This window comes from Narcine bancroftii, chromosome 4 (genome assembly GCF_036971445.1).
Source record: "Narcine bancroftii isolate sNarBan1 chromosome 4, sNarBan1.hap1, whole genome shotgun sequence".
Classification (NCBI taxonomy): domain Eukaryota; kingdom Metazoa; phylum Chordata; class Chondrichthyes; order Torpediniformes; family Narcinidae; genus Narcine; species Narcine bancroftii.
Genome location: NC_091472.1, coordinates 304,915,959 through 304,933,288, shown reverse-complemented (window position 1 = coordinate 304,933,288; position 17,330 = coordinate 304,915,959). Strand labels below are relative to the sequence as shown.

At 37.2% G+C, this 17,330-nt stretch overlaps 3 protein-coding genes across 3 annotated transcripts; all 3 read right to left on the bottom strand.

Moving 5' to 3' along the window:
* Positions 1-408: 408 nt before the first annotated feature.
* On the bottom strand, positions 409-1,894 carry hoxd11a (homeobox D11a). Its single transcript, XM_069930544.1, has 2 exons — positions 1,240-1,894; positions 409-641 (listed from the first exon to the last, which is right to left on the bottom strand). Exons 1-2 carry the CDS (start codon positions 1,892-1,894, stop codon positions 409-411), a joined length of 888 nt encoding a protein of 295 aa, XP_069786645.1.
* Positions 1,895-7,747: 5,853 nt separating this feature from the next.
* On the bottom strand, positions 7,748-9,248 carry hoxd12a (homeobox D12a). Its single transcript, XM_069930543.1, has 2 exons — positions 8,669-9,248; positions 7,748-7,986 (listed from the first exon to the last, which is right to left on the bottom strand). Exons 1-2 carry the CDS (start codon positions 9,246-9,248, stop codon positions 7,748-7,750), a joined length of 819 nt encoding a protein of 272 aa, XP_069786644.1.
* Positions 9,249-14,327: 5,079 nt separating this feature from the next.
* On the bottom strand, positions 14,328-15,606 carry LOC138760189 (homeobox protein Hox-D13). Its single transcript, XM_069930541.1, has 2 exons — positions 14,922-15,606; positions 14,328-14,578 (listed from the first exon to the last, which is right to left on the bottom strand). Exons 1-2 carry the CDS (start codon positions 15,604-15,606, stop codon positions 14,328-14,330), a joined length of 936 nt encoding a protein of 311 aa, XP_069786642.1.
* Positions 15,607-17,330: the final 1,724 nt, after the last annotated feature.

Below are 17,330 nucleotides of genomic sequence, written 5' to 3'. Positions count from 1 at the left end.
TGGTTTAAAAATACGTTGACACAAAGAAGAAATAGATCTTATTATCTGATTGACCATCGCCGTTAACTAATAATATTCTTTTTTTTGCCACTGGCTACCCCGATTTATTGTTTAAAACAAAATGCTGCTTATTTGCCCTGAATATCCCGCAGAATCAAACTGCTTCCCTTGGGAGGAAATAACATGAATGCTGAGGTAACAATGTCCCCTAATTAATATTACGCCCATGTTATCTGCACTACCACGTCGCCTTAAATCCAATTCTATGTCAATCATTTAACCTGGTTTCCACGTAAGAACAGCAGAACTCTTCCATCAAATTTGCAATCCCTCCTTGTGGAAATAAATATTGATTAAGGCAATGAAGAGTAGGTCAAAAGGAATCCATCGCTGTAAACTGTATTATAGTCACAGTAAAGGATTACCAGTAAAAAAGTGCAGTCGATCTCTGCTAAATTTCTTTTCTTTCATTCTCCGATTCTGGAACCATATTTTAACTTGTCGGTCGGTGAGGTTTAACATTCTCGACAATTGCAAGCGCTTTTCCTTGTTTATGTAGACATTGAAGAAAAATTCTCGCTCGAGTTCCCGGATCTGATATTTGGTGTAAGGACATCTTTTCTTTCTGGATCGCAGCGCAGCTGATGGAAAAGTGTTAAAAGAGTTACAAACGATCTTCTACCAAATAGGCGACATTTTAATTTCCTTGTGCCTGGCTAAACTCGATATGAAATGGAGAAAAACGAAATTATTCTATTCGATTATACCTCGCATTCAATCATTAATATATATATATCTATATATCTATCTATCTATATAGATAGATAGATATATATCTATATAGATATAGATATATACTGTATTTAAATGCGTTTTTATTAATTTATTGTGGTGTGTTATTTATATTGAAAGCAAAGTAACAGAAATGAACCTTAGCGAAGCTTTGTCTTCTTCGTACGAACAAATAGATTCGCAAATAATAAAACAGAAAGAAACAGCTGGACAAATCGCAATGATAATACAGGAATTATTGTAATAATTTAAAATCGAGTATTCATCATTTTGCATATTCAAAGAGCCCACCTAATCCGATTTCCCATCGTAAACAACCTTTAAGGCTTTAAACAGATATTATAGGGTATATAAAATCCTGCATCTGGTTATAAAATTTCACATAAAAATTTGTGAGACAAAATGTGTTGGCCCTATGTTCTAACCCTAGGTTACCACTGCACCTACTGGATAGGCTGTTTTTGTCGGACGCGCTGGTACCGGATGACTCGCCAGTGGTCTTTTCGGTTGCATTTTCTTTCATCTGACCCAAGGAAACTTTATCAGATGTTGTAATGCTCTGGCACGTAGACACGGACTTTTCGGTCAACTGTTCAGAATTAGAAGAGTCAGATATCCCATAGGCTGTCTCAAAAAACTGGTCAAAACCTTGCGGGAGTATTCCATTCCTGCCAACTGTGGTGTAGAAATTGCAAGATGGATTTGAGCTTGCGTGCTGACTGTACACGTTATCACTTTTAAACAACATTCCCGTTCTGACTGGTGGCTGGATATAATCTCTGTGCATTATCTCTTCTGCAGGGCAATAAGGAGTATAGTTGCTTCTGTAATGCCATTTAGTCGGATGTTCTAACCCGTAATCTCTGAACGACATTTCTCGAACAGGTTGAACTTGAGCTAAATTAGAGTAAGGAAATGTCATTTGGCAAGAATTGGTCTGCGGTAAGAACGTTGACACTGCCGAAAAATCTTGGGCTGAAACATAGTACGTGCAGCTGGGTAGATACATGCTCGAGTTGCAGCTACCACGGTCTTCAAACTCAGTCATCTTTTGTTTTCCTGGTTTCGAGAACGAATTATCAGGATTGATGGCGTTAAACATGCTCCATCTATTCTACTCTAAAGGCGTATGGACGGGACGGCGAAAGAAAAAAAAAAATGGGAACGTAAGCTGACGTGGAATTCATCTTGATTGATTCTAAGGGTAAAAGAGTCATGTGATCCAATGTAGAAATTACCATATATCATTAGATCCATCCTTGGGAACCCGTAGATAATTCGAAATGAGCCTATCGGCTTTCAGTTGTTATTAGTTAGCTGTGTTCCTTTCTCAGGACCAAGGTTCGTGTTTTGACTCAGGAATAAGCAAACTCTATAATAAACAATTAAGTGCTCGCATCATAGTCTCTCACAGATTCATTTGCATTTATGGAAACTTCAAAATTGTCAATTAAGTTTCACTGGCAGGCGAACTCGTATTCATAAAAGTGAACCATATTCTGTCAGAGAGAATATAAAATTATTAATTTTTATAATGGAATAATTAATTCCTTGGGTAACTAAACTAATTTATAAACAATTTTGGGTTGGTAAATGAAAATGCTTCATGACGCTATAATTTCGTATATAATTTTCATTACATGTATCATAATTAAAGAACTTGTTGACATTTTCAGTCTTACATATATATATATAAAATCATTTTGGAACTTTTTATTGACAAGGATATGAAAAGAACTTTTATTTTATCACATTCAAATAATTACGTTACTTAAAAACTGTCCTGTGAGTTTGAATTTGACGTAATATTTTAGCACTCCAAGAAAATATATAAATCACACAATATTTCGAAGGCTAGAGCCTCGTGAACTGCAGGAACAAGCCCCCACCCCCTGACGATTAACACCAAAATATGGCTGTATTACAATATTTACAATATTCTCAGGACACCAGAGTTACGCGAGGTGCACGTGTTTCACAGTAATGGCGTAGGTTCCTTTATGGACTGCAAAATTAAAACAATGGAAAGGTAGACAATGCCAAATCGCATTATAACAGCTCAGAATTTGTTTTCAGTACTCTTCAGGATTAAGACCAGCGCACTGCTATCCTTGATGGACCTCATTCCAACAATCTGGATATTTCTTTTCGAGATAGTTTGATTGACCTAAGAGCGAAATTCTGATTTAAAACGTGTTTGATTCTACATTGCAGCGGTTTTAATGGAATACCAGACAATTCAGCCGGTTAAGCTGGTTAAACTATCAAATCCCCATTGATATAGCGGAACAATAGTTCAACAGCGAAAAAGTTCCATTCGCATTGATTTCAGCTTCATGCATTCATCAGCGAATGCTTGTGATTACTTACAAAAGACTAAATATCACACAGCGTTGGCCAGGCTACATTTGGCCATTTAAGTCATAATGCTGTGCAACGCACGCGAACAACGGAAGAGTAGCCCCTATCCTGACAGAATGGGAAGGCTTTATCGTTGTGTATTGAACCAATTTCTTCCAATGGTTACAGATTTTTTTTCCCCTGGAATATATGGATTCATAGAAACGTCCAAAAGTAGCAGACATGTGACGTTAGATTAGTTTATTCTACGAGCACAGATATAAAATGTGACATCCGGTCGATGCCAGCAGAAGACATGTGACACTGCTTGGATTAGTCAGGACTTTATCGTGTTTATTGTAAAATATTAATGTCAATTAATCTCAACACAATTAAAAAAATTAAAACCGAATACTGCTGCCTGATCTAGTGTATGGTTTAGTGGTGATGATTACAAGAAAAAATACTGTAAACACGAATATAGGATTGCGTGCAGGGAATTGAGTATCACTGCAGTTAAGTTACACTTCCAACGCACACATTCCACATAGGGGAATTGTAAGCTTTCTGTTTCAACCTTATTTTGTTTTACTATTGTAGATCTCATGGCCGGGCCTTCTGTTCATATATTCGTGAATTATACAATTAGTTAAATTGTGCTTTGATTATAACTTTTGTTGTTCTATATAGTTACTGCAAAAGGTTAATGTGCTGGCAAAAAAAAATCCAATGCAATTTGCCACGATTGATAAAAACGGAACTATCAAATAGCATTAGCCAATAGATCTGAATAATATGGCAACAGCCACAAGTAGAACGAGAATTAAGCATGGCCTTTGTTCTCGTCTCGTGTTCGGAGCTCACTTAATGGTCGTTGCTCACAAAACATTTAACACTCAGCAGAACGTTGATAATGAAACAATGTTAATTCGCTTTACAAGATGAATATTTTTATATTGTACAAGTTTGAATATTATTCTCTTACATGCGATATAAATCGAAGAACTAAAGGAGTTTGAAGGGTAGATTTTTTTTCTTACGCAATGCATCAAGGCGACGATCTAGTTTCAATTTTGAAGATCCAGCAAAATATTCGCTTCGTTTTGTGTTTGCACCTCGGCTAACTTCACATATTTCCAACGTGGAAAGCAACATTCATTGGTCAAGCAAAGTACACGATCAGTGGAATGTTAGGCTTCTGCGGTCCAAAAAGAGACTCTAACTTGACCTTAACTTTGTTATGGCGCCCCCAGTATCTGGAGAGCGCGTAGAGACACCGCCTGGCAGCTCGACAATAAAACTGAGATGGAAAAGAGATTCTGATCAATTCAACCGAATGTCGAACAAATTCCGAAAGCTCGGGTTAAAATTGCTGTATATTCTGTTGCACTGTTGCAATATATTTGGATGTAAATGCATCTTTTAATTAATCTTATCCAACAGATTAATGCAAATTACGGAGTGAAATAATAATCCATATGTAATAGTAATCCCCTATCGTGCAGCAGAAAAAAAAATCAGAAATTCGGCGCCACGCTCAGGGCTGATGATACCCCTCAAAATACCAGACTTTAAACTCTCATGACGATGTTTACAATTCAATTTTTAAGTTAATTGGCAAGTCAATTCATAACGTGCAAGTACTGGAATCCCGGGCACTTTTATTTACAATTTGAACCAGAGGATAATAAATAACAGATATTTTTGATTTAGATGAATGTATGGCCTTTCGATGTTTATATCGCTTCGGACTCTGGAAAAGTCTACACGGTTCAAGAGTCTGTGCATATTCGTGCGATTTAAAGTCAAAGAAGCAGTGGAAATGTCTGTGATTGCACGGAGTTCTCGCAGTAAATAAACAATATCTTTGCAAATTATTGCATGCGTTCATTTCAATCTATTTCATGGTTGAATCCACAAAATATCATATAAATCCTGGTAAAATGGAATTTGGTGGAACTTTTATCCATTTGTCCCAATCTGAAGTATTTTCTGTCATAAAACCCGCCTCCACGTCAAGTAAAAGGCTCTGGACAACTAGGGTATTTCTCTTTACATGGCCCCGTCTACAGGGACACAGAGAAATGCGTCTAACGTCGGGGCCACAGGGCATCTTTTTTTTCCCCCTTTCATTTACTTGCTATAAGCACGAAGCCCAAGAACTAGGACATCGTTTTACCGCAAGGAAGCATTTTAACTAGCGCGAGAATCATTTAAATTCTGTTAAATATGTGAGTGCGTGGTTTGCAGTACAATCCTCATCTACATCGATCAACTGAAACAAAACACTGTTTGAATTTGAGGCGCGTCATTATCCCAAAAATTAACTGTTCGCTTCTTATTTGTGACACCTTCTGTTGATGTATCACGAAAGGATTAATATAACACTGTGACCAATTCTTATTTATTTGTGTTGATATGTTTCAATAAACTCTTTTTTTAAAAATAATAAAAATCGCACGGTGCATGCTTAATTAATGGGAACCCAGACAAATGGCGGGACTGGTTGTTTTCTGCCCACCTCCGCCCTGATTTGCGAGAAAGAGAAGTAAAGAGAGTGCGTGTCACTTGTTCTCGTTTACATCTTCCGCTAAATGTTCAGACACAGATGCAAAGAGTTTATCCAAATGCCCTCGTTGATTAGCCATCACAACTTGATCGAATGAAACATTTACGTGCATACTTGAAACCGGGAATTAATAAAATGAGTTCGTTTAGGACCCGGCCGTGATGTTATTCATAACATGGAAGTGAAATGATCTCCTTCGGAAGAGGTTGACTCCATTCTTGAAAATCGATCACTATTGCTTTAGTTCTAGGAAGCAATAATTTCTAATCTGTTGGGCAAAAAAGTTAAGTCGCCCCATCAAGCCGCAGGAAATTACGAATAAAAAGCGAATTATGGCTTCAAATAAAATAGGTCGCATCTTATAATCGATCAAATAACTTCTAATCTACCCGAAAGACTGTGTGATTTCATTTGAACTTTTTTTAAAACTTTTGTCTTCACTTGTTTGTTTGATATCTGTTCTTTCTAGCGATTCAGAGGGAGAATAATTTCAAATTAATAGTTTAGATTCCCATAGTGAGGCATCTAAATATTTCCTTCCAAATACCGGCATGAAAATAGGTTTTCCATAATATCTCTCAAACTAGAGAATTAAATCGCTTTTTAACAAATTAAACCCAATACATTAAAAGTGAAAGATAAGATCACGGGTTTCTTTAATTATTTCCAGATTCTATTGGGCACCGTTATCGCATTTGTATGGAAAGAAGTTTATTCCGCATTCGATATATTTCAATTAAAAAAAAAATGTTTTAAAATATCCAAGCGGCCGCTGTATGTTCCCCAGTCCAATCCTCAAGTTAATAGGTAAACTCGGTTAAAAAGAAATTGTGGGAAACGAGTTCGTAGTAATGGCGCAACATTGGCGCCTTCTCAATGACATGGCTTGGAAGCGATTGATTTGGAAGCGATCTACCTTGTAATTTGTCTATTTGGGCTCTTGCTATTTCCGCAGCGTGTGCGTCAAAGTTAGAGGTCCGAAATAAAATTTGAGGGCATAAATACTGGATCATTTTTGAATTCGTCCCCTCAGTAAATATGTTACTGAACCAGAACAATACCAATAAATTAATTGTATAAAAAGAAGCGTGTTTTTATTATTATGCTCCATGTGGCTCTTCAAAGCAAGCAAGAAAAATACAAATAAGGAACTGTTTATCAACCGCATGTTTATTTATTTTCTGGCACTTGTTTTATTGTACCTGCCAGGTTCACCTGTAATTTCAGAAAAATAACTCCGAATAATGCAGCCTGGGTCGGTGCAATCTTGAGAACAACATAGCACCAATAACACAATTTAAATCATGTATCCCGTGAACGCCACCAATTTCAAAACAGGAATTTAGCACTGCTGGTTAAACATGTATCATTACAAGATCTTAATTCGTCTTAGAATTAATCGGTTTACCGCCTCCAACTCTACAACACAATAAGGAAAGAATATGACTGATATACAAATGTACATTTGTTTCAACATTCGTTTTATTCTTACTCCATTTTCATAGGTAGAGTGCATGCATAATATTTATATACTTACGATTAAAATACTAAGGTTCAATTTTAATTGTCTTTTGTACTTACATTCTCAAAATGCAGAAAATCTGCGTGTTGTTCAAGTGGACAGTTGTGGAACAATTTAAACAAACCGAAGACATAAACTAATTACAAATGTCATCGAAACTAACTAATGATGATGAGAAGGCGCTGGCATGTTATGCATGAACAGCAAGAAACAGGCTAAAAAAAAAAGTCTCTTTATCTTTGCCTGTCGATTAATTTCCTGCTGTAACAAAATTTCATGAGGTATCCGTAGTTTGCATCTCAGTCCCTGTATGTTGCTGAGGTTTAACTAAACCAACACGCCCTGGACTAGAGGCAGTGGCAATGGAATGGTCGATAGCTGTTTTATATGACAGCACATCAAAGGAGCACCTTTCCATTAAAACAATGGATGTTCTTGATCTACATGCTTTCTGTGAGCAAGCTTAATTACCAGACAAAGTTCAATTCACGACCTTGAAACTCACATTTAAACTTTACTTTGGCCTAAAAGAGTGAAAGCGTTTGTTCGCGCATAACAAGTCTCTTCTTTTTCATGCGCCGGTTTTGAAACCAGATTTTCACTTGCTGGTCGCTCAGATTTAGTCTATCGGACAATTCCTTCCTCTTCTGTCGATTGATAAACTCGTTCGCGAGGAATTCATTTTCAAGTTCAGCTATTTGTTGCTTTGTGTACGGCTTGCGTTTCCTCCTTGTCCTCCCTTGGGTTGGGCACCACGATAACCCTGCAAGTGGAAATTAGAAAAGAACACGCTAAAGAAATTGCGGCACTTTAACATACTCATCCCAAAGCGATTCATACTTTTAAGTGCGATTTTTGTTTGAGTTCAGGCCGTTGTCAGCATTTAGAAATCGACATTTTTATTATTATTAGACACGATGTTTTCTATTTGGGTGACCTTTAATCTTACAAACGAAAGACAACGCTATTAAGCCATTAAACGAGTCAAGAGCCAAGTATAATTAACACAAAAATTTAAATGATCTATCTTATTGCCTTCATATTATGTCACAGTTAACACGAAAAACTCTCTAATTTAAATCCGAACAGAGCGATCTCCTTGACTTTTTCTTAAATAAAATGACAAATCGTTGGAAATCAGATACATTCTCTTCCTCGTTAAAAGTCGACTGCAATATCTGCGTTGTAATTTACGTGCTAGTGAAGATAAGTATTTATCACCAATGATTTGTCATCATGTTTTGAGTTTCATTGTTTGTTATTATTTCGTCAGAATAGCTTTGAATTTACAATCATGGTGCTTTTGATAGTTTTAACTGTTCCAGGATCTCTGTTTGCTGTTCCACAACTGAAATTCACGTCAAGATGACAGGTAGCACGTTGAACAAGGAAGGATACCGCATTATTCAAATGGCCATTGTTTTAATGTTGCACTGATACTCTACCATCGGCGGATCTGTTGCACATTGGCGTAACTGATGACTGTAATGACATATTGAGGCTCACACATTGCTTGCCGTCTTCATTTACAGAGGGAGAGGTGGAATTCAATTCAAAGCCTTGATTATGTAATGACGAGCCATGGAGAGATGTTTCCACGTTGAGGTACTCGTACTTGGCAGGATTGATGTTGACTGAAGAGGGGATGTTGGTATCACTTGGATAGGACTGATTGTGTCTGCATCTCTCGTCCAGTTTTCGGCTGCTGTCTTGGAAGTAATATTTGTTAGGCTCTTCGCCGGCTGCGGCTTTGTCTGATCCATGCCTATTGATGCTGATGGAGACTGAGTTGCTGAGATAGGACTGCGAGTAGCCGCTGAAGGCGCGGCTCTGCGGCGGCGATGCGCATGGACTGGAAGTCCACGGGAACGAGCACACCTCCCTGCGGGTGCAAGAAAGTGCTGGTGACAGATTTGCCAGTTGAGCCGCATTCGGACGCAGGTTAGGGAAGTAGAAGGGCTCCGGGCTGGCAAAATTTAACAGAGAGCCGACATAACCTGAATTTAGCAGATTGTGCTCGCACATTTCCGAGAAGCGCGATCAGATCTTCTCTGTCTCCTATTTAGCTTCCAGACAGAGATAAATGAAAGGCGATCCCCGATTGGCTCCAGGAGGATCACAAGACAAGCGGAAGCAGCTTTTTTTCTTTGGCACCGCCTTCGTCCCAACACAACTCGCGACCGAAATGTCCAAGTCCACGTCCATGTGTACTTTCATCCACTTACGGCTGTTAGTGCGATGCCGTGGCGGGATGCAAAGAGAGTTCAGAAAAAAAATACCTTCATGTAATAATTGTGACATCCTGTTTGCAATCGTGCCTCCGGATCACTGCTCGATTGGTTAAATTCGACATTTGATGAATTTGATAAACGTATATTGTATTTGCTTTCAACCCGAAATTGTTCCATGTTATCTTAAGTAACAGTTAAAATTGTTCAAAACGTCAAACTCATCTGATACATTAGCTGAGATAATACATTCTTTTTTAATGGTATCCAAGAGTAATATCCATTTAAGTCAAATAAACGTGGAGCATTTCCAATAAAATCATTTTTATTTCCATCAGCATTTCCACGTTTGTTTATTCGTGTATCAGTAAGTATTTTCGTACAGTCCAAATCCCTTGTGAACCACATCCAATTCGACAACTTACATATTTTATTTCTGTTGTTAATGAAACGAAGACTTTCAATAATCAAACTGGCGAACCTAAAGAGGTTAGAAAAAGATATTTTATGCCAAAATAATTTTGAGACTATTTCAAAAAATCGAATGCGCCAATTTACAAGTAGAATGCAATGTGCTAAGGTTTGGTTCCGTGTTTAGCACGAAAATAAACCTTAATAATAAAATTATACCGTGCGTCCATCGACATTATTTTTGCTGGAAAGTGAATGATAAACATGCCCCCTATCTCGTAGTCAAATGTAATAATCGCAGGCATTTTTATTTTTCAAAATCAACTCGTTTATCACATTTAAACCTGTAATTCATTTGTTGGTGAAAACTAAAATGGCTCTGTTCCCAGCGTGTCCATATTTTAACCGAATCGTGTTGTGCAGCCCTGTCGAGCGCGGCTAGGTTTAAAAGCTACTGACGGTAATTCGATTATAAATTTATGTTTACAATTCGACTATTCAAGTAGATTTTTGAAAATTGGATTTGATCCTTCTTTAATTTGAAGGGGCTTAGTTGAAAAAGTACAAGATGTCTGAAGATTGTCATCTGTAAATTAGAGCGTCGCAAACGCTCACTTTAATTCTAAACGAATGGAAATCTGGACATTTTTGCTGAAGTCAATAGCAGCAGATTTTCCAACGTTGGTTTCGAGATCACAAGAGCGTATCCGTTTCTTGCGTTGATCTGCTTTAAACTTTGATAGTTAACTGATTTGCAAAACCACGCGAGAAACATCACAATTCTTAATGATTAAAACATTAACATGGCGCTTGACCAATTATCAGCTGAAACCCGTATGAGATAACATTAATCCAAATGTGTACATCCTTATCGAACTATACATTTTATTCTGTCAACATTTATTTTAGATAACCAAAAGTCACGCATGCATCCTAAAGTAACCTATCTAGCGTGGCATCGACTGCAGAAACTACATATTTTGTTTAGTTTGCCATATCAAGTCTATAATTGAACAAAGTGCTTCGCTCTTTAAATATACATGCCTATCTACAACTTCACCAAGAAATAGTCCTTTCAGTACAAATCACGAGCAGTAAAATCACCACCACCGGAAGGAAAAAGGACTGTTTGTCCCCTGTCCTTTTATGACCCAACGATTCTCCACAAAAAAATCTCGAAAAAGGTTTTCTTCAGCAGCACATGAAAATCCAAAAACAATTACAAAGGCTCCCTATCGAATCTTGCAAAATCTTGAAAATACTCTGAAATTAAACTGCAGCGCAGTTCAAGGTCAATGTCGAATGAGATCAAGTCGCTGATTTGTTTACTATGCATCTACTGACAATGTTTAAGATTAATATATACTTTGCCATTTCATTTTGAAGCTGGGCGTCAGGTTGCACACCATGAAATTTTCATTTGATTTCATGCAACTTGGGTCCCGAAGCTCGTTTTACACCCTCTACAACAGAAAAAGCTGTTTCATTGTTAATTCTGTTTCTCAAACTTCTTATGCGATCCAGGTTAGCCTTTCTGATATTTTATTGCTGCACATTGAAAAATAAAATCAACATAAAACCGAACCAAATGCCATACTTTCATAGAAACCACCCGTGCGGAGGGCCAGTATCACTGAGAACAAAATTCCAATTCGGGATGCGCCGTGTTTCCAGGGATCTAAATACCAAATAGACCAATATTATATTATGCGTGACTTCGTGAAATCAATGCGAAACATACCTCAGTTTTTTACACGTTGAACACTGGCCTTCGAAAATATCAGACATTTTTTTTCTCGTGTTTTCCTTGAACAAAAGATGCTCACGCGACTCATCATTAAGCCCATGAAAATAAAAAAAAAATGGCAAAATTCTCCAACCTAAAGTTACGACCGAACGACCATCTTGAAGCCCGCGCTTCAGTTCCAACAACTGTGTTCCTTCATGTTTTAGAGCAGGTTATCCAGCAGATGGCGAACTAATTCCGTGGTCAAGATAGCTTTTATTATTCATGATGCTAAATGAAGTCAAGGTCAAAGACTATAACCATAGTCAAGGTCAAGGGTGAATAGAAATCTGACGTCAGAAGTGTGAACATCCCTGCAGAAATCTATTTTAATGTCACAAAGTTCCAACAAATTTAACGGAGAATTGTCAGACTTTGCGTGTAACATGAGGAAACAAATCTGTTACATTTGTTGCTACGTTTGACCAACAGTACAGGGCACAGGAACATGGTTAGCAATTGTAAGCAGGTGGTAAATAAAGATGGCAGGGTCAACAGCATTATCACCTACTAAGTTAGTGCTCATATGAAAGCAATGAATCTCACATAATTCAAAATTTCATCACTTAATATGTCTATTTTGAAACTAGGAGCTGATTTATTGCCTCCACCCCACTTCCACTTCCTTGAACTTCAATATTCACCCCATCTTTTACTTGAAGGAGTGAGTTGGAAATCCCAGGCTGGGTTTTAACTGCTTTGAACACATTACCCATATCATCATGTATTGTATTATTTACACACGGTTGCCAACAGGGACGCTACAATGAATACTTCCTTTTGCCATCTGTGCGGAGCTCGTGATATTTCCAAGGGTCTCAGTTCTATCAAAGGAATGAAAGAAAGTCTATAGTGTGCAAACGGCAAGAGATTGCACTGTGAAAATTTTGGCAAGCCAAATGTAAAGTAATCGCTCCTGATATCCACAGGACAATCCACTTTATTGATTTACAGTAATTATTTGGGTGCAATGTTTAGGTAATGCTTTTATGTGATAAACGTGTCAATGTTTTCAATTCATCTGCAAAACGCGAAAATTGAATTTTGAAATGGAGCAGTTTTTAAAGAAATCTCGGAATTGTATTCGAGTGGAATGGGAGGCAATTTGGCATTTTCCTCACGTCTGGACATGGCAGAGTGAAATAATTCTGACAAATTATGCTGTTCATAGTTTGTTTTAAAGCACAGCTAAATGGATAGCTTGCAAATTTAGAGTATCTTCAATTATGCTTACAAAATACCAGAAAAGCTCACGGGCGATCAAACATATGTCATTAAAACATCAAATAGCATCTTTTCCCTTTTAGTTCCTTCCAGTTTATAAATGAAACAGTCTATATTTATTCCCTTTATTAGAATTTTACAGATAAAACGCAATATAGCAATGAATTCTGAAACATTTATTCAAGCAATGTACAGTTCAATATGATAAACGTTGATGTACTAAAATATGTCGAAATAATTTACAAGAAATATAAAACTTCGACATAGTTGAAGAGTGAGTTGTTTTAATTTTTACATAGCATTAATCCATGTAAGAAAACGACACCATATCAAATCAGAAATGCCCTAGGTAAAGAAAATGAGGGAAATATGAACAACGCTTATTTTAAAAATATACATAAAACACCGGAATGATGTTTCATGATTTACTCATATAGTAAATCGTGATTCCAATAAAGAAGTAAAATAATAAGCCATTATTTAGAAAATAGCTGAAGAGAGTTCACTTAAAGCTTCCGCATTCAAAATATCAATCGGATTTTCAAATATATTAACATTTGTTTTGAAAATAACAGTTCAAAGAACAAAATATTCAAAAGGTAGAAACATAGCCTTTCTTATTTTAACATCACAAATATACACGAAGTCGTTTAAATTGGACAAATATTTCATTTGAGACTGATGTTTCTCTTTAATTACTACATTTGCTTTTGGAACTGTGATACCTAAGAATTTTCTGCTGTTAATCAACTTCAAGCTTTCTCGGTATATGGACTAAATAATTTGTTATCAACATGATTGTAAATTCGCGGCGGATTAAAATAACAACAGTACGGCGTTTCGCCGCACGGAGTCTGCACTGTTGCAAATAATATCTGATGGGCATCAATGTTACCATTGCATTTTCAATCACTAAATCATTGTTGCTCGCATTTGCGGTTACCATTTGAACCTATTCACATTGGATTCCTTGCAAAATATGACAAAATGTTAAAATGGAAAAAAAAATATCGTAAGAAATAGCGAACTTTATTTACTGTCAGCGTTGGGGGCTAAACGTGTTATCTATCAGTTCTCGATATTTTATCTCCACGTTTCGAAAAATCGCTCAATTGATCTGAATCCAGAACATATTGTTAAGACGTGGGGGGGGGGGGGGGGGAAACCCCATGATTTTGCAACTTGTGCAATATCGCTCGTGAAAATGACCCAGCACGGTAACGCAATACAAATTTATCACTGTGGAATTGGTCGCTCTCTTCAAGGAGTGCCTCATTTGTTCTCATGTGGCGAAGTTTTGCAATACATTTCATGGAACTTTCCACTTCAAGATTTTTTTGTTTATAAATCCGAATATTTTGCTTAATGTCTCCCACCTTCAGTTATCTTCCGTTTGTAAAATACCATTCGGTATAATTTATCATGCGCCGTTATTGGCTAGTGATGTCTGCGCAATCAAGGTATATTTTCTTTGACTTTGGAAACCACTTTTTTCTCCTTAACTCTTCTGTTCTGAAACCAAATGGTAACTTGTCTTTCGGTAAGGTTGATGGCTGTAGATATCCTTCGTCTTTTTTCCTTGGTAATGAATTTATTAGTGGCGTATTCTCGCTCGAGTTCTTTAAGCTGCGTTTTCGTGTAGGGAACCCTTTTCTTCCTCCCTCGCCTGTAAAGGTTTATATCTGTCTGATTGTGCATCACATCTCCTGAAGGGAAAATGCAAATTAGAAGAACATAAGCTCCAAGAAGCTTCAGCTGAAAAGGGAGGGTAAAATAAAAAGGAGGAGATGGTGAAAGTTTTTTTTTAATAGCACGTTTGAATATTTGGTACATTTGATCACTCATTTGAGATTTTTAAGCTTTCAGACAAATGAAGCAGACCATCTTAGTTCTGGTACATGGGTTCTAAATGTTATTTATTTTAAATATTCCAAATGGAAAAATAAATTAGAACATTTCCCATAAAGGTAAATGAAAGTTTCCTCCATTTTCTTTTGTTAACATTAAAATGAGTTTGAAATATTTTTCTGTGAAAATATTTTATGATACCTGAAAGAGGCGATTTCCAAAAATGTGAAGACTGTGTCTGATCTTTAGGGCAATATACTTGACCATTCCAGCCATTAGCAAAGGTCCAAGGCTGGTAACCCTCCATGGATATTAAGGCTTCATGCCTCGGCTCTCCGTGGCCACTTATGGTCGGAACTACTGGAACGTCCAAATAACTAGATACTCGTTGATAAGGATTAGGGTAACTCTGATAGAAAGCAAATTCTTTTGCCCGAGTTGACACCTCATCACTGGGGATAGAAGTGTTGGTCAACCCCGAAACGTCCATGTATTTGTCCACCGGGTAACCGGCTAGAGACGCGTGAGCACCAGATTTCAGTCCTGTTTGCTGTATACCAACATTTCGACAACTGTAATAGCTGCTTCCAAAGTGATAGCCATAACTGAAGGCTGGGTTTGAAGGGCTTGGAGGAGCTGGACATGGGCTGCATTGCTTAGCTGGTTCAGAAGTGACAGAATGCGTCCGATCTCCGCCTGAGTAAGCAGGTCCCGAAGATAAGGAGTTGTGATGAGCTCCAAATGCAGAGGCAGATAGGAAATTCCTGCATTGATTTGAAGGGACGTTCCCACCCAATCCTTCCATCTCCGGATTATTCGTATTGTTTCTGCTGTGCAGGTATCTGACAGTATCAGTCCTCCAAGGGGCTGAAAGAAGAGCTGTCATATCACGACCCACTGCAAACTAAGTACTGCTTTATAAAAGCAGTCTCGGAGTGGAAAGAGGTGCTTATTTTCACTGATGAGAGTGTGCATTGCGCGAGTGAAACGCGATAGGTCGGTTTTGACCACGTGACATTCCGCGGTTGATCTCGCTTCAGACCCACTGCCCTCTTTTCCCGATCTTAATTTTTTTTCCCCAAAAAATTAAATAAAATAATCGAAACTGTGAAATAAGTTAAAAAAAGAGGATCGCTATTTCTCGGCAATACTACAACTAATGCAGTTTAATTGATATTTACATGGGATAATATTCATGACATAAAACATTTTATATTATTTGAAGTGTCAGTTCCTTACAAGTATTGAATACATGAAGAGTTTTTGAGGATTTCTTAAATTTAGATTAAGCATTGAGGAACATGCGAAAATTACTTGCAAATGGGATTATGTTTGTTGTCACACTTACAGAATGGAGAGAGTGGTGATAGATTTTTGCATTTTCATGAATTCTGAGGAAGAATCCCGGTTTCAACCCTTTTAGTATCAAAATGTGTTCTTCGTGATAACATCGACAAAACCACCTCGAAGCAGATTTTAAAGATCACATTTTCTCTTTTGTCTATTTAATTCTTAAAGCAATCACTCTTAAATTGATACTTTTAAAAAAATCGAGTGAAAGTTACTTGAACCTTAGTCTTTTTTCCTCTCAGCGCTGTAATTTTCGAATTGTGCTATTGCATAACAGAACAAAATGTTCCCATACCAGAGCTGAGTTTATAGTCTGTATTGAGAAAATTCAGTTATTCTAAATTGTCAACTCCTGAGAGTAATAGGACCGTGCAAGAACTTTCAGAGATATATCTCAAGCAGACTAAAAACCTGAGTTTGGAATCACCGGCTTTCTCAATTGGCTACGTTTTTTAGCAAAAATCTGAACCTATCTAGCTTTTAGGTGAACATTTTAGCAAAATTCGAGTGCCTGGTTCGTTTAACCCAATTGTTATCTCAGACTTCAGGGCAGAAGCAAAAACAAAACGTATACTAAATAATTCAGCTCTGTGGAATAGAACACCTTTAGATTACGGAAATCTATCAACAATAAATGCTATGTGAATTGTCTACCACCACGAGAAGTAAAATCAATATATATTTTATATGTTAAACCAAGCCGTACACTCTTTAGAGATTATTTTTCCGAGCAATGGATGTTCTCTCAATGTTCTGATTCACGAAAAGGAAGAAATGTGCAAATATTTAAATAAAATGTATAGATCAGATGGAGCTACAAAACTAGGAAGAGTAACATTCCACAAATTTTAAATGGATAATGGAAAGAGATCAGTCGTTGTGACCTAGTTTTCAGAATATTGTGGTGTCTTGAAGGGGGTCATCTCACTAGTTAAGAGAGTAGGTTTACCTGCTTTCGCCAAGCGAGTCTTTGCACTGGCAAATTCGTTGACTATGTTGCCACTCAGAGAAACATGACACGGTTTCGACAATAATTGAAAATGTCAAGCAATTCAATTCCACGCGAGAGGAAAATTAGGATTGTGATAATATTTTTTTTTAAAAAGTCGTTTTGAATCCCGGCGATTTGTTTTTGAGAAGATGGGGTGGGGGGAAGAATCAAGAAAAGTTGTTATTTCACAGGAACAAACCACAAGTGGGATCTATGGTTTTTGAATTGAATCACGTGCATTAATTTCTGTGAACCATTTGATTTACTTC